Source organism: Saccostrea cucullata, unplaced genomic scaffold (assembly GCF_032062105.1).
Source record: "Saccostrea cucullata isolate Sc308-1 unplaced genomic scaffold, CSIRO_AGI_Scuc_v1 ctg38, whole genome shotgun sequence".
In the NCBI taxonomy this organism is placed as follows: Eukaryota; Metazoa; Mollusca; class Bivalvia; order Ostreida; family Ostreidae; genus Saccostrea; species Saccostrea cuccullata.
In genome coordinates, this window is record NW_026937075.1 from 673,363 (window position 1) to 693,094 (window position 19,732).

Below are 19,732 nucleotides of genomic sequence, written 5' to 3' on the forward strand. Positions count from 1 at the left end.
TCACAGGAAATACAAGGGGAAATGAATGGAAATATAATGGAGTCCTAGCGGGTAAGATATTCACTTTATTAATTATTATTTAATAAATTAATTTATGATATTAATAGAATAAATAAATAAACGTAAGAAAAACGTTAAGTACGGTAAATACGCTGTCATTTAAAGACTGCGGAAGAAATATCTGCAGATGATCTTTTACTTAGTGAGATAGTGATATGTATATTTTGTCTGGTTGATTGTTAGTTTACATGTTCAATTATATTTTACACGTACCTGTATTTTACCTGAAAATATTTTTACTGATTATTGTAACAATAATATATCTCCTTAGAACCGTGCTACGATTTAGAGTGGAAAAGTAAATTTAAAATTTTTAACTTGAATTTTACAATAAATTAAAAATGTATCTAAAATAGAAAGTACTACCCCGGTATAAGATAAAAAAGATAAAGAGAAAAAAAACGTTTGAGTTCGTTTTTTAGTTAGATTTATCGTAAGACGTAACTCAGGGGTATTTAAACTAAAGGAGAAGGACACTCACCCAATCCTCGTACATGTACAAGTAACGATATTGATTAACGGATTTATTCTTAATCACTAGATACAAGGTTTTCCCATTGCTGTAAAATGCTACACTGCATAAATTTTGATCTACAAGTATCTACAAGAAGTAACATCGATTTGTGTCAAGCCCCGTGTAAGAAGTTTTTTATGTTTGAATTATTCCACGTTTTCATTATTTCAGAACTTCATTAAAAGATATTCTGATTTGGCCTTGTGTATCTGATCTCCATATGAATAATTTTGTATAGTATATATTGTTATTTTGCGAATCCTTTACTCGGCACCTTGTGTTAATGAGAAAATATGACTTTGAGTATCAAAACAGAATGAATAGCAACTCATGGCTGTGTCATCAAGTTCAGTCAAATTCAAATGATTAAAAGTTGGCCCATTCTGGTGTATAATGGAATAAATGTGTTGAATACTTCAAAACATGCGCTTTGATAGGTTCTTTCTCTTTCATGGTTATAAATGCCAAATTAGAGAAGGTTCTCCGCCTGGAAGGGACTTTATTATCAGGAAGACACCGAAAAATAAATCACAAAATACACTGACCTGTGGCGTGCCGTTTCTGCAGATATTTAGAATGACTGGCAAAATCTACTCTTGAAAAAAATGTCCTTTGTAATTTTTAGGGCTGCTTCGTGACTAAGTGGTAGATTTTTGAATTACATTGGAGACGTGTTGGGAATCAAACTTGAGACAAACATGGCGGCGTTGACGATGTCCTATGATAGTCAGACAAGGAATCTGCTAAGCCAGGCAATGCAACAGACGTCACGATTCAAACAGCAAGTGTTGTGGAAGGATGCAGTGACAATAGTGAATACCAATCAAAACGTGGTCAGAATGAGGCTGATAGATAAAAGGCGGGAAAACGCCAAAATCAAGGCCAAGGTCAAAAGAGACATTCTCGGCAGACCTCAACTCATCGAGTTTTTAGGGTTACCCGTGTCAGTAAGTACATAAGCAATATCTTAATTAAGTATACATATAAAATAGTGTTGTGCAGAGGAATCGACAGAACATTATCCAAAATAAAGTTCTCTTTATCGAATGTAATGTTTTTAACAAATATTCTACACTTATAAAAGCGTTTTTTTTAGTTTTCTCTATTTATACAAACGCTTGGTGGTCTTCTGACGACAGAATGGTTTTGAAGATAAAAATAAACTTAAGATTTCACAGAGTTACAATAAATTGAAGTGATGTAATATAAATGTTCAATATTACAATATCGTTCACATTTATCTTGTTCTTTTTTTTGTGAACATTTAATAAGGATCAAGAAATGTCATTAAAGATTGATCCACGTCACAAAAGAAAATATTTCCTCTTCCAAATTGCATTAACATTTCCCCACACTCTATTTCGTAATATTAAACTGTGCAAAAATGTTCAAATCTCTTTCTATCCCATTCTAAATCTCCATTGCACTGGAGCTTTGATGATCATTGGATGTTTAAGGTAGTCCATACATAGCGCTCAGTGATCGGCTTCGATTTGGGTGTCAATCAGTCCGACTGCTTTTCAGCTGAACATTCTACTCCAGACCACGTAATAGAGATTGAGGATAACACGGAGTTAATAAAGTTGTCTGGCTGTGTTCGACTAAGCGGAGTTATTTAATAAATCTTAGCATCAATTTAAATAGTTGCCAATAAATCTATAATTATGATTCAAACTTGATATTTACATTTTGTTCAGCAAGGACCACCTTTGATTGAATGTCATTCGGTTTCACAAATGGCTGGGGAAGTGAGGCATTGTGAAAACCCCCTGTCTTCAAACAACTTGTTGCATGTTTACTATAGAATAGTAAATACTTTTCATTTCCTCTGAATGTATTTCTATTAAAGGTTGACACCTTTGATGTTCATTTTTCGGATACGATGATTACAGAATGTGTACAGTATATTATTCCTATTGTGTGTTTCCAATGTGTACCGTTTCCTGATTTTTTTCTTGCCTATCAGATTCATTGAATTAAGACTTATTGCCAGCAATCTCTTAATCGCCTTTAACAAGTCTCAAATAAATGGGATAACACATTAAGGTCGTTTTACCTCTAAATAGGATTTAACGTAATAGTCATTTTTTCTCTTGCAAAGTGCTGACGGACCATCAAATTTTGGAACTTCGACCAACTTTTGAAAAAAAAAATTCAATCACCAACGATTGACGGAATCGATTTAAAAACATCCTCTAAATACGAGCTATCTTTGCACCCCACTGTGACGTGTCATTGTTCTAACAGACGTTCGGCAAGCAATCAGTATCTTTTAATCTTCAATAATGTACAACAAAGACACTGGCAACAGTCTTGGTGGACTTTAATTAAGACAGTCCGCTGAGTGGAGAACCGTTGTCAAGACCTGAAAAATCACATCTTTTCTTTTTAAAGATTTTAAATCGGATTCAGTGACAATTTGCTGGGATTACTTCCATGGAATTATGAATTAAGAGAGACGTGAATGTGCTGTATATGTGTCTTTAAATTTGTGTAGTGGTTGATCTCTGTAATTTTTCGAAATGAGTGAAAACGAAGAAGACGAGGGGGGATTTCAGTCCCCCAAGCCCCCGCCCTTTAAAAGAGCGCCCAGTTTCAGTGTGGTCATTGACCCTATGGATGACCCCTGGGAGTGGCCTGCCAAGCAGGAGAAGACAGAGACAAACAGCGATGATAGTGACGATGATTTTTTCGGAAGGGGAAGTTCGGCTGGCAATGAGGAGGTGGGGTGGTGCTTTCAGTATGTCCTTGTAGAGGTCTTGTACTTATCTCTCGTTGATAGCACCCACACGGGTATTCTACACGAAAATATCATTCTAATTGTACCATCAAAATATTTCATGGATTTGAATGGTCTTGTAAAATTTGTATTAGATTCATTCGATATAATTCTGTACATCAAAGAGATATATTTGTAAAGTGTCGGTTTTAGACAGGCTTAAGGTGTCCCGGTTGTCAAGTTTTGTTTAAGGTAGTCTGTTTTACTGAATTTACTGTGTTGTATTTGTAATTTTCAGATTTGCCGCATTGAGATATAAATACTTTTGTCGGCGTGTTAAAGATGGCCTGAGGATTTTTAATTACTTATAATGAGATTATGATATTACTTTATGTTTGACTTGACCTATATAAAATGTTATACAATAAATCTTCATGGGAATTATTCTGAGACTGTATAAACCATGGACAAATACAATAATTTGCTATGTTTTAGTGAGGTCTAGAATAATTCATGAGATTTCCCAAGTAATTTATTTCTCAATTTGTTGTCTAGAATAGTTTAAAGTGCATGATTTGGAAAAGATTAATTTAAAATGTGTAAATTGACTTTATCTTTCTATTTTTAGCCCTATATCAAGTTTCGAAGAATGGCTAGAGCAGTGAAAATGTTGATTGGAGTTTGTCACGTGTGTCGGAGGTGAGTACAAAGTTGACTTCTAAAAATCATAACTTTGACAGGAGGGTATAGCATTCTCAGAAAATAATGAGCTTTGATAAAGCAATACTTAATAACTTAAAGGCACTTTCAATTCACAAATAAAAGAACTGATTTTGAACAGCAGGCAACAAAGTGTGCATGAAATAAATGGGAGGTTATCCATGAAAACTGCCTTTATCATAAGAAAAAAGTGGGTATTGCAATGAAATAAAAAAGTAGCATCTAATCATATTACTTGTTATAAATCTTATATTTAGATGAATGTATTGCAAAAATTCTTACGTGCTTTATTTCTATATTAGCCTCTTGGTGAATTCTGTGTCGCAAGAAAACTGGTTTTCATTGCTGGATAATCTGGTTGCCGCAACAACACTACAGCAATCGCAAAAGAAAGGAAGGGCTTTTGTTGCATTGGTCACCACCGAAAAACACAAAATGGAACAACTGACTTTTGACATCAACGATTATAAGCAACAACGACATACTAAGGTTCACCATCTAGTATATATTCATATCAATTTCAGTGTAATTTAAAGTTTTGTGGCTGTATGCAATGCAGGAAAAGAAAAATTATTCCATATATCATACAACGTTTCATGACTTCATGGCTGTATGACTGGCGGAAGATCGTTTCGTCAATAGCGCTTTAATGGTTAAAACTGTAGCTTTTTATGTGTAACTTTAGCAATGTTTTAACATTAGCAGAATAATGAATCAATTATTTCAGTATAAAATCCAGCCTATGATGTGTTGATAATCCACAGATAACACTATTTATGTGGGATAGCCTCAATTCTACATGTACTCCAAGTCCACACACTTTTCTTTTGATATCAAGTTTCTAATTGAGATTATCTGTCCATTGATGTCATAAAATTCTTGTGCTATGACTTATCTTGAAAAAATATTGAGTTGAATGTGTATGAAAACAACTATCTGATTCACTTTCCCTAAAGCAAACTTTATGAGTCTGCTAGATTGAGTTGACTTAATACCTGTTTAATCATTTTTATTTTAAAATACTTTGTGTTCTGTTGATTGATTTAACAAAGATTAATTTTTGCATTAGGATTTATTTACGGACGAACTCCGGGAGATAATGAGGCAGAGACCAGGGACGAGAAGCCCTGACCAGATCATGGAGGTAAAGATTGTAGTCAAAAAGTGTTTGTGAGAGAGTACATAGCATGGAGGTACATTTTGTAGTCAAAAGAGTTTGTGAAAAAGAACAGATCATTGAGTTAAAGTTTGTAGTCCTATAGTTTGTGAAGGAGAACAAAGCATAGAGGTACAATTTGTAGTCAGAGTGTTTGTCAGAGAGAACATAGCATGGAAGTACAGTTTGTAGTCAAAGAGTGTTTGTGAGAGAGAACATAGCATGGAGGTAGATTTTGTAGTCAAAAGAGTTTGTGAAAAAGAACAGATCATTGAGTTAAAGTTTGTAGTCCTATAGTTTGTGAAGGAGAAAATAGCATAGAGGTACAATTTGTAGTCAGAGTATTTGTGAGAGAGAACATAGCATGGAGGTAGAGATTTTAGTCTAAGAGTGTTTGTGAGAGAGAACATAGCATGGAGGTACAGTTTGTAGTCAGAGTTTGTGAAAGAGAACAGATCTTTGGGGTAAAATTTGTAGTCCAATAGTTTGTGAAGGAGAACAAAGAATAGAAGTACAATTTGTAGTCAAAGTGTTTTTGTGAGAGAGAACGTAACATGGAGGTACAGATTTTAGTCTAAGAGTGTTTGTGAGAGAGAATATAGCATGGAGATATAGTTTGTAGTCAAAGAGTTAACGAAAGAGAACATATCATTGAGGTAAAGTTTGTAGTCCAATACATGTAGTTTGTGAGGGAGAACGTAGCATGGTGGTACAGTTTGTAGTCAGAGTGTTTATGAGAGAGAACAGAACATGGAGGTACAGTTTGTAGTCCATGTGTTTGTGTGTGAAAACAGAGCATGGAGATGCAGTCCAAGTGTTTATGTGAGAGAACAGAGCATGGAGGTACAGTTTGTAGTCAAAGTCTTTATGAGGAAACCAAATCGTGAATGTTCAGTTTGAATTCAAAGGGTTGAGAAAGTCTAAAAAATATTATTTCAAAGAGTAAAGAATGGTTACAAGATTATCTCAAAATTTTAAAGTATTATCAAAAAATTAAAAGAAATTCTTTATTATAGTGTTTGAAGTTCATGTAAAAAATCCATCATTTGCATATGCGCATTTTTCAAGATTTGACATTCAGTAGCAAATTCATGAAAACAGTCTTGTTAAAAATGAATTTTTGATCAGAATTCAATATTGCAAAGCAATTTAATGAATTGTTTTCTGTTAACTTTAGGTTAATTTGATCAACTGTTTCGATAATTGTACATATCTAACGAATCATTCAGATAATTGAATACTATAATGGAATTGAAATATGTTTTAGGTTGTGAGAGTACTGAAAGCCATGTCTAAGCAATTCTGCGAGTACTCATTGGCAGTTCAAAAAAAGATATGCCAGTATGCCTTTTATGACAAGTGAGTAGAAATCAAAAGAAAAATGATATTGCTTAATGCAAAGAACCGTACTGACAATTTTTCAACAACTTTATAGAAAATATTTATTGTGACTCTCACGTTTATATATGAACATAACTCTGTTATAAAACATATGGAGATAACGAACAGTATCCAAGATCAAAAATCCATAAAACAATACAAAATAGGAGCAGAGCAAACACGGACCTCCAAAACATTAGAGGTGGGACCAGCTGCCATAGAGGAGTGAGTATCCTCTCTCGACCGGTCACACCCGCCGTGTGCTCCTTGTCATGATTGGGGAATAACGAAAAAATCCGTCGTCAATTCAGTGTGTAAATAATGGACCGACAATTAATATGAAAAATGTCAGTCAGAATTCGACTCAATGATAATTTGTATTTGCTGACAAGGTCATTGTATCGACCATAAAACTTACGAAATGATGTATTTAAACGAGTCTGCTGATATTCTTGTTTCATCAAGTTGATGTTTGTCAATAATTTACCTCATCTTAGAAATTGTTCATATGTACAGCATGCTCTTGCGTATCGAATCACCTGAGATATATAAACTCCGTATGCAGGAGATGAAGATATACTGCTGCATAAGTAAGGGAAACTGACAATTGAAAAGTTAGAGCCATCATGTTTATCATAGAACTTGGTTGTTAGATTACCATTATTAAAAACCTCTTTTTCAAGACTTTTCATTCTTTCATGAATCTTTCCTTTGGATTGATTTTTTAAAATACAAAATGCGAATATATTGTTAAGTCTTTGTACAAGTACATTGCTGATACTAATGTCGAAATGGAAATTTCTATCTTGTCACAGATACCTCCACAACCGGGTAATAATACGGCGAGGACTCCCCCCAGATGGAATCTATTTCGTCATCAGCGGAACTTGTAAGTATTTAAAAGCGGCTTTCACAGACTGACAACCGTAACTGTGGGAAAAGAAACACTTCAATTAACTATAGCACTTATGAGCATTTTGTAATTGATATATGCCGTCCAGGTCAGATGATAATTTTAAACATTAGAGTATTTTTACGATCTCATGCATGTACTAGTATATTTTCAGTGTTGTTTGTATTTTTCTTCTCCTTGTTCGGGTTTCTCAGTTTAATTCACTTTAATCCTTGACTTCTGAATAAATAAGAGCAGTTTTGCTGCATTCTTTCGCTTCCATGTGTGAAGTCTATATGTTTGTTTAAAACGCTTTGACTGCAAAAGGGGGTGCATTGTGTAACGGAACAGAACAATGCTATCTAGCGTTTTACCACTACGGCATGACATTCTACATCTTAAAGACGGGTATTTAAATCTGATATTTTATCACACACAATTAATCACAATGAAGATTTAAAGTCTTCAGAAATAATAGTTAAGGCTTCATAATGGCCAGAATATTATTCTTATTTACTTAAACAACACAATAGACTGAATAAACATTTCTAATTTCCGCCGTGCCCTGGTCTCTAACGAAAAGTTCATTATGTCCCAAGCACTGTCATATTTATAGACAATTATTCACACCGACATCTTTAAAACGAGTTTAAGGGAAACTAAATATGTCTGAGATTTTTATAGATAGTATTTTTATCGGTGCAAATTGATTTCCTGTGTATTTGAGGTCACAGAGCTAATTGTTTTGCCATATCCTGATTTTGATTTCTTCCTTGAAACTACATGCAACAACAAGGTCCTATTTGATAGGACTTCGTGTGTGATGTAAATTGTTATTTTTTATTATTTTTCATAATTGAACTGTAAATTAGAAATCATTCTGAAAACAAAGGCATTGGTTCTGATAAGGTCGGACAACGTGTAGTCTAGAGGCAATAATATTGATATTATTCGCTCCAACACATATTTACGAGGAAATTGTGAAATATTCTGATTTTTTATTTTCTATGGAAGCAGTAATTAGCTTTAATGTGATTGATTCTGTATTTTTCCTTGGATTTTGTGGGAGCAGTAATTAACTTTGATGTCATTGATTCTGTATTACTTTAGTGATCAGTAAACCTGACGACAAAAGAAACCCGGACGAACTCCACGCCGGAGAAAAGTTTGGGGTGAGTACATAACCTTATTATTTTATATAAAAATAAAGTGTTCACGTGTAGTTTTCTTCTGGCTTGTATTTCTTGTGTAGGTCCACTTAGTTGACAAGTACTAGCGGTCCCTTTTGTTAGATCGCTAGTCAAACAGTCAAACACTGTCACTGCTGTAATACCTCTGTTAGAGGTAGGATTAGTTTCTCAATCAGAGACAACGAAACACCCATCCTACAAAGTAGATGTATTAAGATGACCCTTCTCACTGTGTTGAGACACTGTCATTTGAAGTTCTCGTGATGTTTCACAGAGATTTCGATGTTAGGGGTCTCCTTAAGTCTGAATGGTAAGATCGGGTGTTTTTGTTGTTAGTAAGTTTGTATCTTTGCCTGTGTGTCGCTGCAGGAGGAGGACCTAGTCTGTGGCTGTGGTAGGAGGGCTACAGTAATCACCAGACAGGAAGTGGAACTTCTATTCCTACACAGATTTGTGAGTAGTTTTCCATCCTTTGGATATAAATTGCCATTTTTTCTCGTCTAAAGAGGTTTAAATTTAAAGATGAAATGTACACAAATCAAAAGTATTCACAAGAGGTCTCAATTTCAACAATCTAAACCGCAATAATTGTTCTCCAAAAGATAAAAAAAAAATGAAAAATTCAATTACCAGTACCCATTCTAAAATTCAATATTGACTGAAACGCATGATAGGACAATACTTCTTTGGACAGAAATTTTTCATTAAGCAAAGGAATCTCCGTTTTCCAACAAGTAACTGGTTTTTTTTTCCAAACGGACCAAAGTAATCCTTCTTAATACAAACGTGATCGAATTACTTTGATCTCAAAGTTAATTTTCCACAAAGCATATATGTGCAAACACTTGCAATCTAATATGTTTGCAGATATAACTTGGACTTAAATTGATTTCGCTTGATAAGTAAAATATTATCAGATGTAATTCAAAATAAAATTAAAAAGAGTTTAAAATAAAGACGGGTCGATATATAGCAAAGCAAAAAAAATCCAGCGAGTGTCTGTTTATACGCAATTCTTATCAGCCAAAACACTTATTCAAGATACTCAAGAATTTTTTCATAACACCAGACATACAGTTCAATCCACGCTTACCAGATTAGAAATAATTGGGTAAAAATCAAATATGCCCTTTAGAAAGCTCCATAAAGTCAGTCAGGAAAAATATCAGTGGTTGACATGTTATTGTTTCGCGGTCAATGTCGATAAGAGCGTGTGCTGATTCTTACTTGATATGTATCACAAGTCTCAATTTAAATGCATGTCCCTTTGATTTTTTTAACAAAATGCAGATCATTTAGAACATAATTTGTAAACCCATGTAGAAATTCTTCAGCGATCAAAGACCACAGTTTCAGTGAAAAAGTTGTGATTTGTTTTTTCAGGATTATATGGATATATTCGATATGGCAGCGGATTGTAATGACCCAAAGAACTTGAACATTTGTCGGTAAGTTAAACTGAGGACCACCTGTTACATCTGTTACAACACTAATAATGGACTTTTGTTATAAATTTATTACATCTTTGTACTTTAATTGTAGCAAGGATGTGGTACTTAGACATTTTCCTCTGGAAAAACTAGAGGAAAATCCGGGAACGTGGAGTACACTAAAATACATCAAAGATGAAAACTAGTGGACGGGGACCGTTACAGATGTTCCCCAAACGCTCCCCAACTCCCTTTTGGTGCCATATTCCCTGGAAGCTTCATTAAATTAGACAAACTCGATGCATTTGAGACTTAAAAACGTTTACTCAAGAAGTGTACCAAGTTCATTCAAATTTTAGCATTGCACGCGTGCACATGTGAAACGTGGAGTACTATATATTTTAATATACTAAAATACAGGTACTAAAAATTGTAATTATTTTATATACGTATATTTGTGACTGACAGGACACAAGACCTCAACAGTAGCCAAATATAAACATATAGTTTCTATTCTATGGTTAAAGTTGCAAGACAATGACACACGACCAGACCAAATCAACAGGACAATCATTCTCATTGATTTTAATGAAAAAATGTCTAAAATCAAAGATAAAATAGTGTATCAGTTTCTGGTGATCTATTATTGAGATATTGATAATTAGAATGATCTATATTCCATATTATATTCAATATTTTGATTGATCTATAGATATGGTCGCCTGATAGTCAAAGACAGCAATGAAATGGAATGGATATATGTTATCTTGTCTGTACGTATCAATTTACAGATTTCAATAACCTGTAGCAAAGGTAATTTTCTTTCACCGATGTCCTCACACATGGATTTTTCCAATTCTGATTAAATTAAAATGATATCGACTTTTGATTGTGAGTTGTTTTCCTTCTAATGCATTGTAATGGTATATTTTGAAACTTGATCAAAGGGACTTGGCTAAAAGAAAGTCCCAACTGTAAGGAATACGGTGTAATTAAAACTTCCTTAAACAGATTGATTTATCAATCTTTTAAAGAAGAAAAAAAAATTATGAAAACGTTATAATCTATATAAAGAAAAGGTTAAAAGGAATAAAAATTATTTTCTAATATGAATTTCATGTAAAGCACAACCTCTTCTTTAAATACAGTCTGTTCATATATTAAACAAAATATTATTAATCTTTGAGAGCTGTGGAATCATTATTTAAAATTGAATTAATTATCTTTAAATTCTTAATGTTGGTTGAAATTTTATTGGTACACAAGATGAAACAGTGCTTTTATATACATTTATATGCTGATATGCATACTCTTAGAGCTTAATTTCTTGCGTTTGTGAATATAAGAAATCCTTTGCTTGCTTTATATGCTAAATACATGTTAAATTTCTAAAAATACCATGTAAGAAAGTTTCATGAAATTATTGTTTTTTTAAATAATACCAGTAATGATCTGAGTGAGATATATCAAAGATATCATCATTATGGTACTTGCAGGGAGAAGCACGTGTTATAGCCCGGCTAAAACCCGACACCATAGACATCAAGGCCAGACGACAACAGATTCAGAAAACTATCGAACAGGACTCACCCTTCTACAAGAAAAAGAAAATCCTTAACTTTGTATCCGATAGAGCGCATGGTACGTATAATGCATTGCAGCTTGGTAGTGAAACTTTTTTAATACATGTTCAATGAAAACGTCTTATAGAAACATGATATTAAATGTTACTAATATTGCATATCCTTCATCAATTCAACAGTTCAAGGGTTGAGGATAAAAAAGAGCTTTATCAAATATATTTAGTGCCAGTGGTATTTAGAGGGCTGGATGGTCATTGGTATTTTTATGAGGGCTTGATGGTCATTGCTATTTTTTGACAGACTATTTAAAAAGAATAATCATTAATAAATATTGTAAACTACATAAAATATCATAGCTTGAACACGTTTTTATTATTTATAGTGTATACATGTGTAGCAAGGGAAAAACCATTTTAATATATTTTGATGGATTTGTCTGGTTTGTTGACCGTTTAGCCCCCTTGAATAACTTTTTGGTACCTTTTTCTAGTGAAATCAAAGTACAGTCCTGCTACATACCATCCTGGGTTACGGAGAGATTTGATGTCAGCGCCACCTGCCCCAGGACACAGGCGTTGTCTGGACGACATAGCGTATAAAAGTGTACCGGACTCTCCCAACGCTGTGAAGTCTGTGCAAGGATTCCTCAGATCCAAATCAGAAATCATGGACAGGCCAACGCAAAAACTACCTAAAATAGAAATTAAAGAAAGTGATGAGGTCGAGTCTAAAGAAAAGACGGAAAATGAGGAAAATATAAGGCCTACCTCAGTCGCGGGCGGAGACACTGTACAATTAACATTTACTGAAATATCTGCTGACAAAAAGTCGTTTTACCAAAGAACTGGTCGTAATCCAGGTAACAGCAAACCAAGACCAAAATCTGAAAACCTTCATATGGTGAAAAAGAAACGATTGACACATGAACAAATGATGGAACGATTACAAATGGCAGAACGGAAACGGTTAAAGGAGAAATACACAAACGCGCCAAATATCAAACCACAACGCGTGGTCATCACTCATGAAAAAGAAACTGCGGAACTTCCTGCGTTTGTACAGGTTGAAACTCTTCATCCAGGACAAACTTTTGTAAGTGCCGTCAAGTTCAAATGCTATAAAAATACAGAGGTTTACTCTCAAAATATATTATAACAAATTCCCTTATGACATTTTACGGTATTTTCACAAGATCCTTAATGTTCGTGGTTTAAGGACAGATGATCCAACCTTTTTTTCAGTAACCATGAAAATATTAACTTTGGTCATATTTATATAAGTAAGATAAATGAATTTTACCACATAGATTTTAATTTTCATAAAATTTTACATTAAATTCTAAAAAGTAATTAAAAAAGACAAAAGGGTGATTTGCAGATTGTAGAACTTTGAACATCAAAGGAGGTTTACAATTAACTTCATAATATTTTATAAAATACATTTATGATATATGCATCATTTTAGGTTAAAATATGTCAAAAATATATACACATCGACGCATTCATTTTTTTTGTATAATCTATCCTTAAACAGAAAGATTCAAGTAGTTGCAATGATTTTAAAATAGGGCAGCTCAATATTGCAAAATTGAGTCGTAAATCAGTCAATATGATAATTTCTCGAAAACTGCAATGACGAGTAAAAAGCCTTTAATTTCGTGAATTTACATAATATGTGTTATTGACATTTCATAAATTCCATAAATTACAAATATTTCAAATAAAATTCATATGTGGACCGATGATTTCAAAATTTGATATCAGGAACAAAGTCAAGAAATATTACTGACTTATAAATCTTAGATGATATAGAAAATTAGAAATGATGAAAAGGTAGATCATCGACCCTCTAACCCAACAAACCTTTTATCAAAGGTGATTACTTTTTTCATATGGTTGAGGAATATATTTGTTGATAACAATGCAGAGAAGTTAAGAGATCATTGACCTCTTAGCTTGACAAATCTTTGTACTTGATAGGTTTTTATCTTCCTTCTTCACTTTTTCTCATATTATCAAAGAAAGTTTTCCATAAATATAGGACAACAAATATCACTTTTTTGTTAATTACATATGGCACATACATGTATATTTATTTTAAATACCGGTACTATAACAGTGTTAGTTAACCACAAGATTATTTTTTAAAGCAGATTCTATTGCTTTTGATTTTTTTTTAAAAAAAATACTATGATTTTATAATTGCTCCTTAAAAAGGATCTTAGAATATTTGTATCTCTTTTAGAAATATGCGTTTCTCATTTGCACTATCCATATTAATCTGACAAATTTTAAAAGGTTCTTAGAGATCTACTCAGATTTGAACTCAATGAGTATACATGTATTCCTTAAGAAGCAAGATTGTATGCATTAAAAATGTATGTATGTACTAAGATTAAGGAAAATGACTAAATTTGAAATGGTTTTATAATTTGAACTTGTGGAACTTAAAACGAAATTGGATGATAATTACACATAGGCATCAACATCATTTTAAATTGCCATGTCAAATAAAGTAAAGTAACACTAGTAACGGATGTGTGTTTTTTCTTGATTACAGGGACTTCGGTCTTGTTTAGAATCATACGAGAGAGGACCTTCAGTGAGTCTGGTGAGTACAGATAAAACTATAAATCATTGTTATGATTGATTTTGATTAGAAAGGATTTTCTTGTTTTGTGAAGGGTAGTAAATTGAGACATAAATGCGTGTTGAATTTTTAGGTTAGTGGTGACTGTGAAGTGTTAGCGATCAACAAGAAGTTCTTCTTACGTCATTGTGATGACGCCATGTTCAGTCTCATCAGATTAAAGGTAAATCTTTGATTGATACTGGTGTAACGACAGAACGAATCAGCCAATAGACCTTTGTTAATGAAAAAATTAAAATGTTCTGCGAGGTATACTCTGATAAGTTCTTATTATTTATAACTGTCATTTGGTCCTGTATGTCCATGTGTACTTACTTGCATTTGTGAATTAACCTCTTTTTCCCTTTCAATTTGTCTTCCAAGTCGTACCTTCTTTGCTATGGAAAGTAGACTAAAGAGCAAGATACTTTCTTGAAGCAATCTGCAATAAACAAATATTGCAAAAACGAATAAATACATCTTTTTATTAATGAAAACGACACATAAATGTGCCATTACAATAGAAAAAACATTTTATCATTCAGGAAATTATATTTTTTTCTGTAGGCAAAGCCGTTTCCACAACAGAGCGAACTAGTAGATCGTTTGGATATAACGCTGCAGTGGGACGAATTCAAACAAGAGACACTGAGAGACTATCTTAGGAGGCGGATCAGGAAACACTGATAACAGAAAAGACTACCTCAGGGGCAGAGAAAGAAATCCTGATCAGGCACCAGTGTACTAGAAAATAATACAAGACAGTTAAAACTGTAATGTTCAAAACTGAGGATGAAAATCGACGCAATATTTCCCATAATACAGCAACTCTCGCTAGGATTTGTGCTGTGGAAATTGTGTGAACCTTTGTGCTTCCCATTCAGTATTATTATTTATTTAAATATAAAATTTACAAAAAGGTCAACGAATTTGAGTTTCTCATTTCTCCCGTAATAGCTACTTATGTAAAAATAATGAAGGGGAAAAGTGTGACAATACCTTGTCAATCCACATAAATCAGCTCTCTGCAACTGTTTCTTTAGTAAAATTGTGTATGTTTGGTTCTACAGATCTTTCATTTCATTGCCCTGAGAATGGGTTGAAAAGTTGGCCCAAATTACCTGAAAAGACCTCTGGTCACTACCAACAATCTTCCCGCCATTTGTATGCACTCTTCAGCATCCTGAGGAACGTTTAGTCTTAAGTGGTGAATACTCACCCAAAACTGTCATTGTCTTGGGAGTGACTAATGACCCAAAACTAGTAACAATCTCCCCTTCTTCTTTTAAGAAAGAAAACTGCCATCTGTCCCTGTGGCACCAATAACCAAAAGTCAACTAAATACTGTCTTTGCAAACTTAACATATATACACTATTTACAAAGTTTCCTGGAGACTCTTTACTGTCTCAAGCACTTGATTACCCAAACACCATCTTGTAGTGCTTTGAGTAAATTCAGACATGATGCCTCTTTCTTTGTCAGTCAGCCAGCTGATTTTCACTCTATCCATTTTACGTCAGTAACTGTTTTTGCTGGATCAACTCTCTAATACCGGTAATTTCCATTCTCAATCTTTTTTCCGATACTTTCTTAGTCGATTCAAGTGCATCTTGGAGAGAGTGACAGTCAGTTACACAAATAATGGGTAAGTTTGGTTGATTAGTCAATTCCCCATAAAGTGAAGCTAGGTACACTCCACTGTCAATGGCACCGGCCAATTGCTAGCGTCTCTGACGCAAGTGTGCTTCTTGCTACTCTCCTGATTCTTTTTGACTGCCAGGTTAAGGGTGAGAAAAGTCCATTAGATCCAAAGAGAGCAATAAAATGTTCTCCTTGAGTTCCTCCATCAGGCAAGTTCCCAAGGGACGAGTCACAAAATATCACAAGCTTCATATTGCTTTGCTGTCCAAGATTTCGAAATTTCAGGGTAACCTTCTCTGACTTTATTTTTCTGATGATCTTGTTTGCCTCAATCAAAGTCTGAACATTAGCCCTTTTCAAGTTGGATGCTAGATTGGATGCATCAAAAATGACATCTGGTCGACTTTGTCTAATTTTCTTCTGATAGTTACACTGGCTAAGTTCAATACCTTTCTCATGTTTGGACGATTCAATTCCTACATATGAAAATGAACTGTTTTCATCACCATCTTCCTTTCCAACAAGAAAAGTTTTTCTTATCTTGATCACCTTGTTCTCAAATTCAGCTGATCCTCCCCATAAGAAGTCATCTACATGACAAGCAAGGCTTCCATCTACTTTTAGGTCACCATTCTTCCAAAAGAAAACTGCTGGATCAGATTTAGAAACCTCTGCACCACTGCCAATAAGTACTTCTTTGACCCTGTTGTACCAGCTTAGAGAAGCATCAGACAGCCCATACACACATTTACGCAGTTACCATACTACATCTTTACAACCAGCTTCGGGTGGCGGTTTGACGTAAATCTTGCGTCCAATTTCTGAACCTTGAAGAAATGCTGTCTTAATGTCCATAGTGTGAACGCTCCAGTTTCTTTGAGCCAATACAGTTAAGACAAGTCTGACAGAATCTGAACCACAAGTTGGTGAGTCTTTTGGAATGTCTTCTCTGTCTTCTTCTTCAAATCCCCGAGCTACACGTCTGGCTTTGTGTTTTATTCCTTCATCTGTGTCTTTGAGGCTGCAAATCCACCTTGTTGAAATACATTTTTGGCCAATGTTCTCCTCAACATATAGATTGTTGTTTTTCCAAGACAAAAGTTCTTTTAGTTTAGCTTGTTCGAAACACACGTCAGTCAAGACCATCACGTCCTCACTATTACAAATCTCTAAATCCGGGACTTTTTCCATATCAACTGAAATTTCAGCTCCTTTGTGAGACTCTGGCTCCAAATAATGCAGGTTGTACCAATATTTCTTGTTTCCCGTTGCTTTACCAGCTCGTCCAATGACTTTTGTAACAAGGCTTTCCCCATTCTGTAAATCTTGATACGTGATAACTTGTCCTTTCTTTAACTTTAATTGTTGGTTATTGCCCTCATTATGTTCGCTGTCCACTCCACCAATCTGTTCATCCAAGTTCTCCTGTTCAACTTCAGAGTCACTGTTTTCTCTTATGTAATTATCTCTTTCCTGTTGTTGTGCTGTCACTTTGTCTCCTTTGGGTTCATCTGCAGTGTCTTCCATGACTGTGTTTGTTTTGATAACCAACACTCAAATTTTTTTTTCACAAATTCTGATGACTTTTTGGATTTCATGATGCTCCTGGCACTAAAACGAGTGAATTCATCGATGACATGCAAGTACCACAGTCCTGGTTCCAATTTGTGAGGGTCCACAGCGACAGCCTCATTGAAGTCTGTTGCTAACGGCAATCCTACAACAGGTCTCGGTACTGGTCTTTTTACTTAACGCAAGTTTCACAACTTTCACATACAGACTGTAATAACTCCATCGTTTATTTGTCGATTGTCCCAGCACTTTTCAGTAACTGAGCCAGTTTTTTTTGCGTTGCATGTCCAAACTGTTTGTGGAGCTTCATCACTACTTTTTTCTTTTCGGCTTTGTTCATGTTTTCCGTGATCTCTAGAATTTCCTCTTTCAATAAGCTGTCCGCGTTTGTAGACGAATCTTTCAGAATTCTTACACAGTAATGTCCACTTGTGGTGAATTCCAGGCTCACTGGCTGATTAAACATACTTGCTCTGTCATTTTGTAAGTCCAGAACTGTTTCTGCCTTTTTCAGTGATGATTTACTCAATAAAAGAGGGATGCCAGCTTTTACAACTTCTGTTTTTATGTTGCATTTTGTTTTCCAAATAACGGCTGGTATTGTGGCGCGTTGGAACGAGTAGATTATTTTTCCATCTCCAAACTTGAATGCCCGACGACTTGTGACTGTTGGTATTTTCTCATGTGTTTCCTTACAGAACAAATCAAACAATTTCTCTCCACACACTGTACGGGTGCAAGCTGTATCAATGACTGCAGCTCCTAAAGTCTCTAAGATGAAAATCTCATTCATGGTTGGTTGATCTTTCGCAAGTAAAGTAACATTGCAATCCTCAACCGTGTCCGTGTCACATTCTGCCAACTGTACTGAAACTCTTTTCTCTGGACAGTCTTTTGCCCAGTGAAACACACTCTGACATATTACACACTTTGTTCTTTGACCAGACTTGTTTAGGGGATTTGTCCCTTTTTCCTTGTTGTTTAGTTTCTTCTGTTGTGTAAAAATATAGGCTCTTGTTTAATCGTAATGACTGGGTTATCAGTTTTCACATCTGAACAAGAACTCACACTTTCACCAAAAATCCTTTGTAATGCCGACTTCATAGCTTTGTACTTGAGATCTGTGCATGCAGTTAATGCTAACTGTCTTTCTTGAAGGGAAAGTCCTGCATTGTCCAAGATTTTAAATGCAAGAACTGCCTCAGGGAGTGCCATGTCAAATTTTTGGGCCTTGTTGTATCGTTTATCAAACTCAACAATGTAGTCAGATATTTTCATATTTTCTGTTTTCTTAAACACATCAAAGTTTTTATAGGCCTCATATGCCTTATCTTTATCATCTCGAAGAAAAACTTTATCTAATTGTGTCAATAGTTTCTTCATACCGTCTTCTTTTCCTAATTCCTCCGCTGGAAGCTCCGTTCCTCTTTCGCTAGCATTTCGAGTCAGGGACAATGACACAGCCATGGCTTGTATTTCTTTCTTCAGTTCTGTTACCAGTTGCCAAACTGCAACTTCGTTTTTCCATGTTTCATAAGGTCATGGACTTTTGATCAAATGCTGGAGGGTTCTTGACGCTATTAGCCACGGTTTTTTGTTTACACGCTCTGCTACCATGAAAAGTTGGCCCAAATTACCTAAAAAGACCTCTGGTCACTACCAACAATCTTCCCGCCATTTGTATACACTCTTCAGCATCTTGAGGAACGTTTAGTCTTAAGTGGTGACTAATCACCCAAAACTGTCATTGTCTTGGGAATGACTAATGACCAAAAACTAGTAACAGTGTGACCTAAAGTCACATCAGATTAAAATGGAATTTATCATTGACAACATTTTTTGGATACCAGTTTAATGGAAATCTAATGAGCACTAATTGTATTCTTTTATCAGCCGACCGATTTAATATTTTTATTATAAGATAGATTTTATTCAAAAACTTAAACATAAGAGGAAAACTCTTGATGTTTCCTGGGTCCGTGTTGTAACAAGCCCGTATCTTTACTTACTTACTTGTACATACTTACTTATACAGTACTTACTTATTCTCTCCGTGTCCCGGATGACGCGTGAGGTCGTTCAACAAAGAACGCCACTTACATCGATCACTGGCAACAACATGTCCCTCCTTCCAACTGTTCCATTCCAGTTCTTCTTTTTGTCTCTCAAAACAGCGTCGCCAGGTGTTCTTTGGTCGTCCTCTTCTCTTTCCCTCAGGGGCCCATGTGAGAGTTGTTCTTATGTTA

At 34.7% G+C, this 19,732-nt stretch overlaps 1 protein-coding gene across 2 annotated transcripts; it reads left to right on the forward strand.

Annotated features, from left to right (window-relative positions):
• Positions 1-1,168: 1,168 nt before the first annotated feature.
• Positions 1,169-15,189, forward strand: LOC134247244 (uncharacterized). Of its 2 annotated transcripts, none has more exons than XM_062729608.1 (16): positions 1,169-1,521; positions 3,922-3,992; positions 4,316-4,502; positions 5,083-5,157; positions 6,437-6,528; positions 7,365-7,438; positions 8,552-8,613; positions 9,001-9,084; positions 10,015-10,079; positions 10,174-10,249; positions 10,772-10,834; positions 11,558-11,702; positions 12,135-12,736; positions 14,204-14,254; positions 14,367-14,456; positions 14,840-15,189. In XM_062729608.1, exons 1-16 carry the CDS (start codon positions 1,273-1,275, stop codon positions 14,957-14,959), a joined length of 2,106 nt encoding a protein of 701 aa, XP_062585592.1. In that variant the 5' UTR covers positions 1,169-1,272; the 3' UTR covers positions 14,960-15,189. The 2 variants fall into 2 exon arrangements, with proteins under 2 accessions (XP_062585592.1, XP_062585593.1); XM_062729609.1 differs by lacking the exon at positions 1,169-1,521 and adding an exon at positions 2,906-3,297.
• The last annotated feature ends 4,543 nt before the right edge of the window (positions 15,190-19,732 follow it).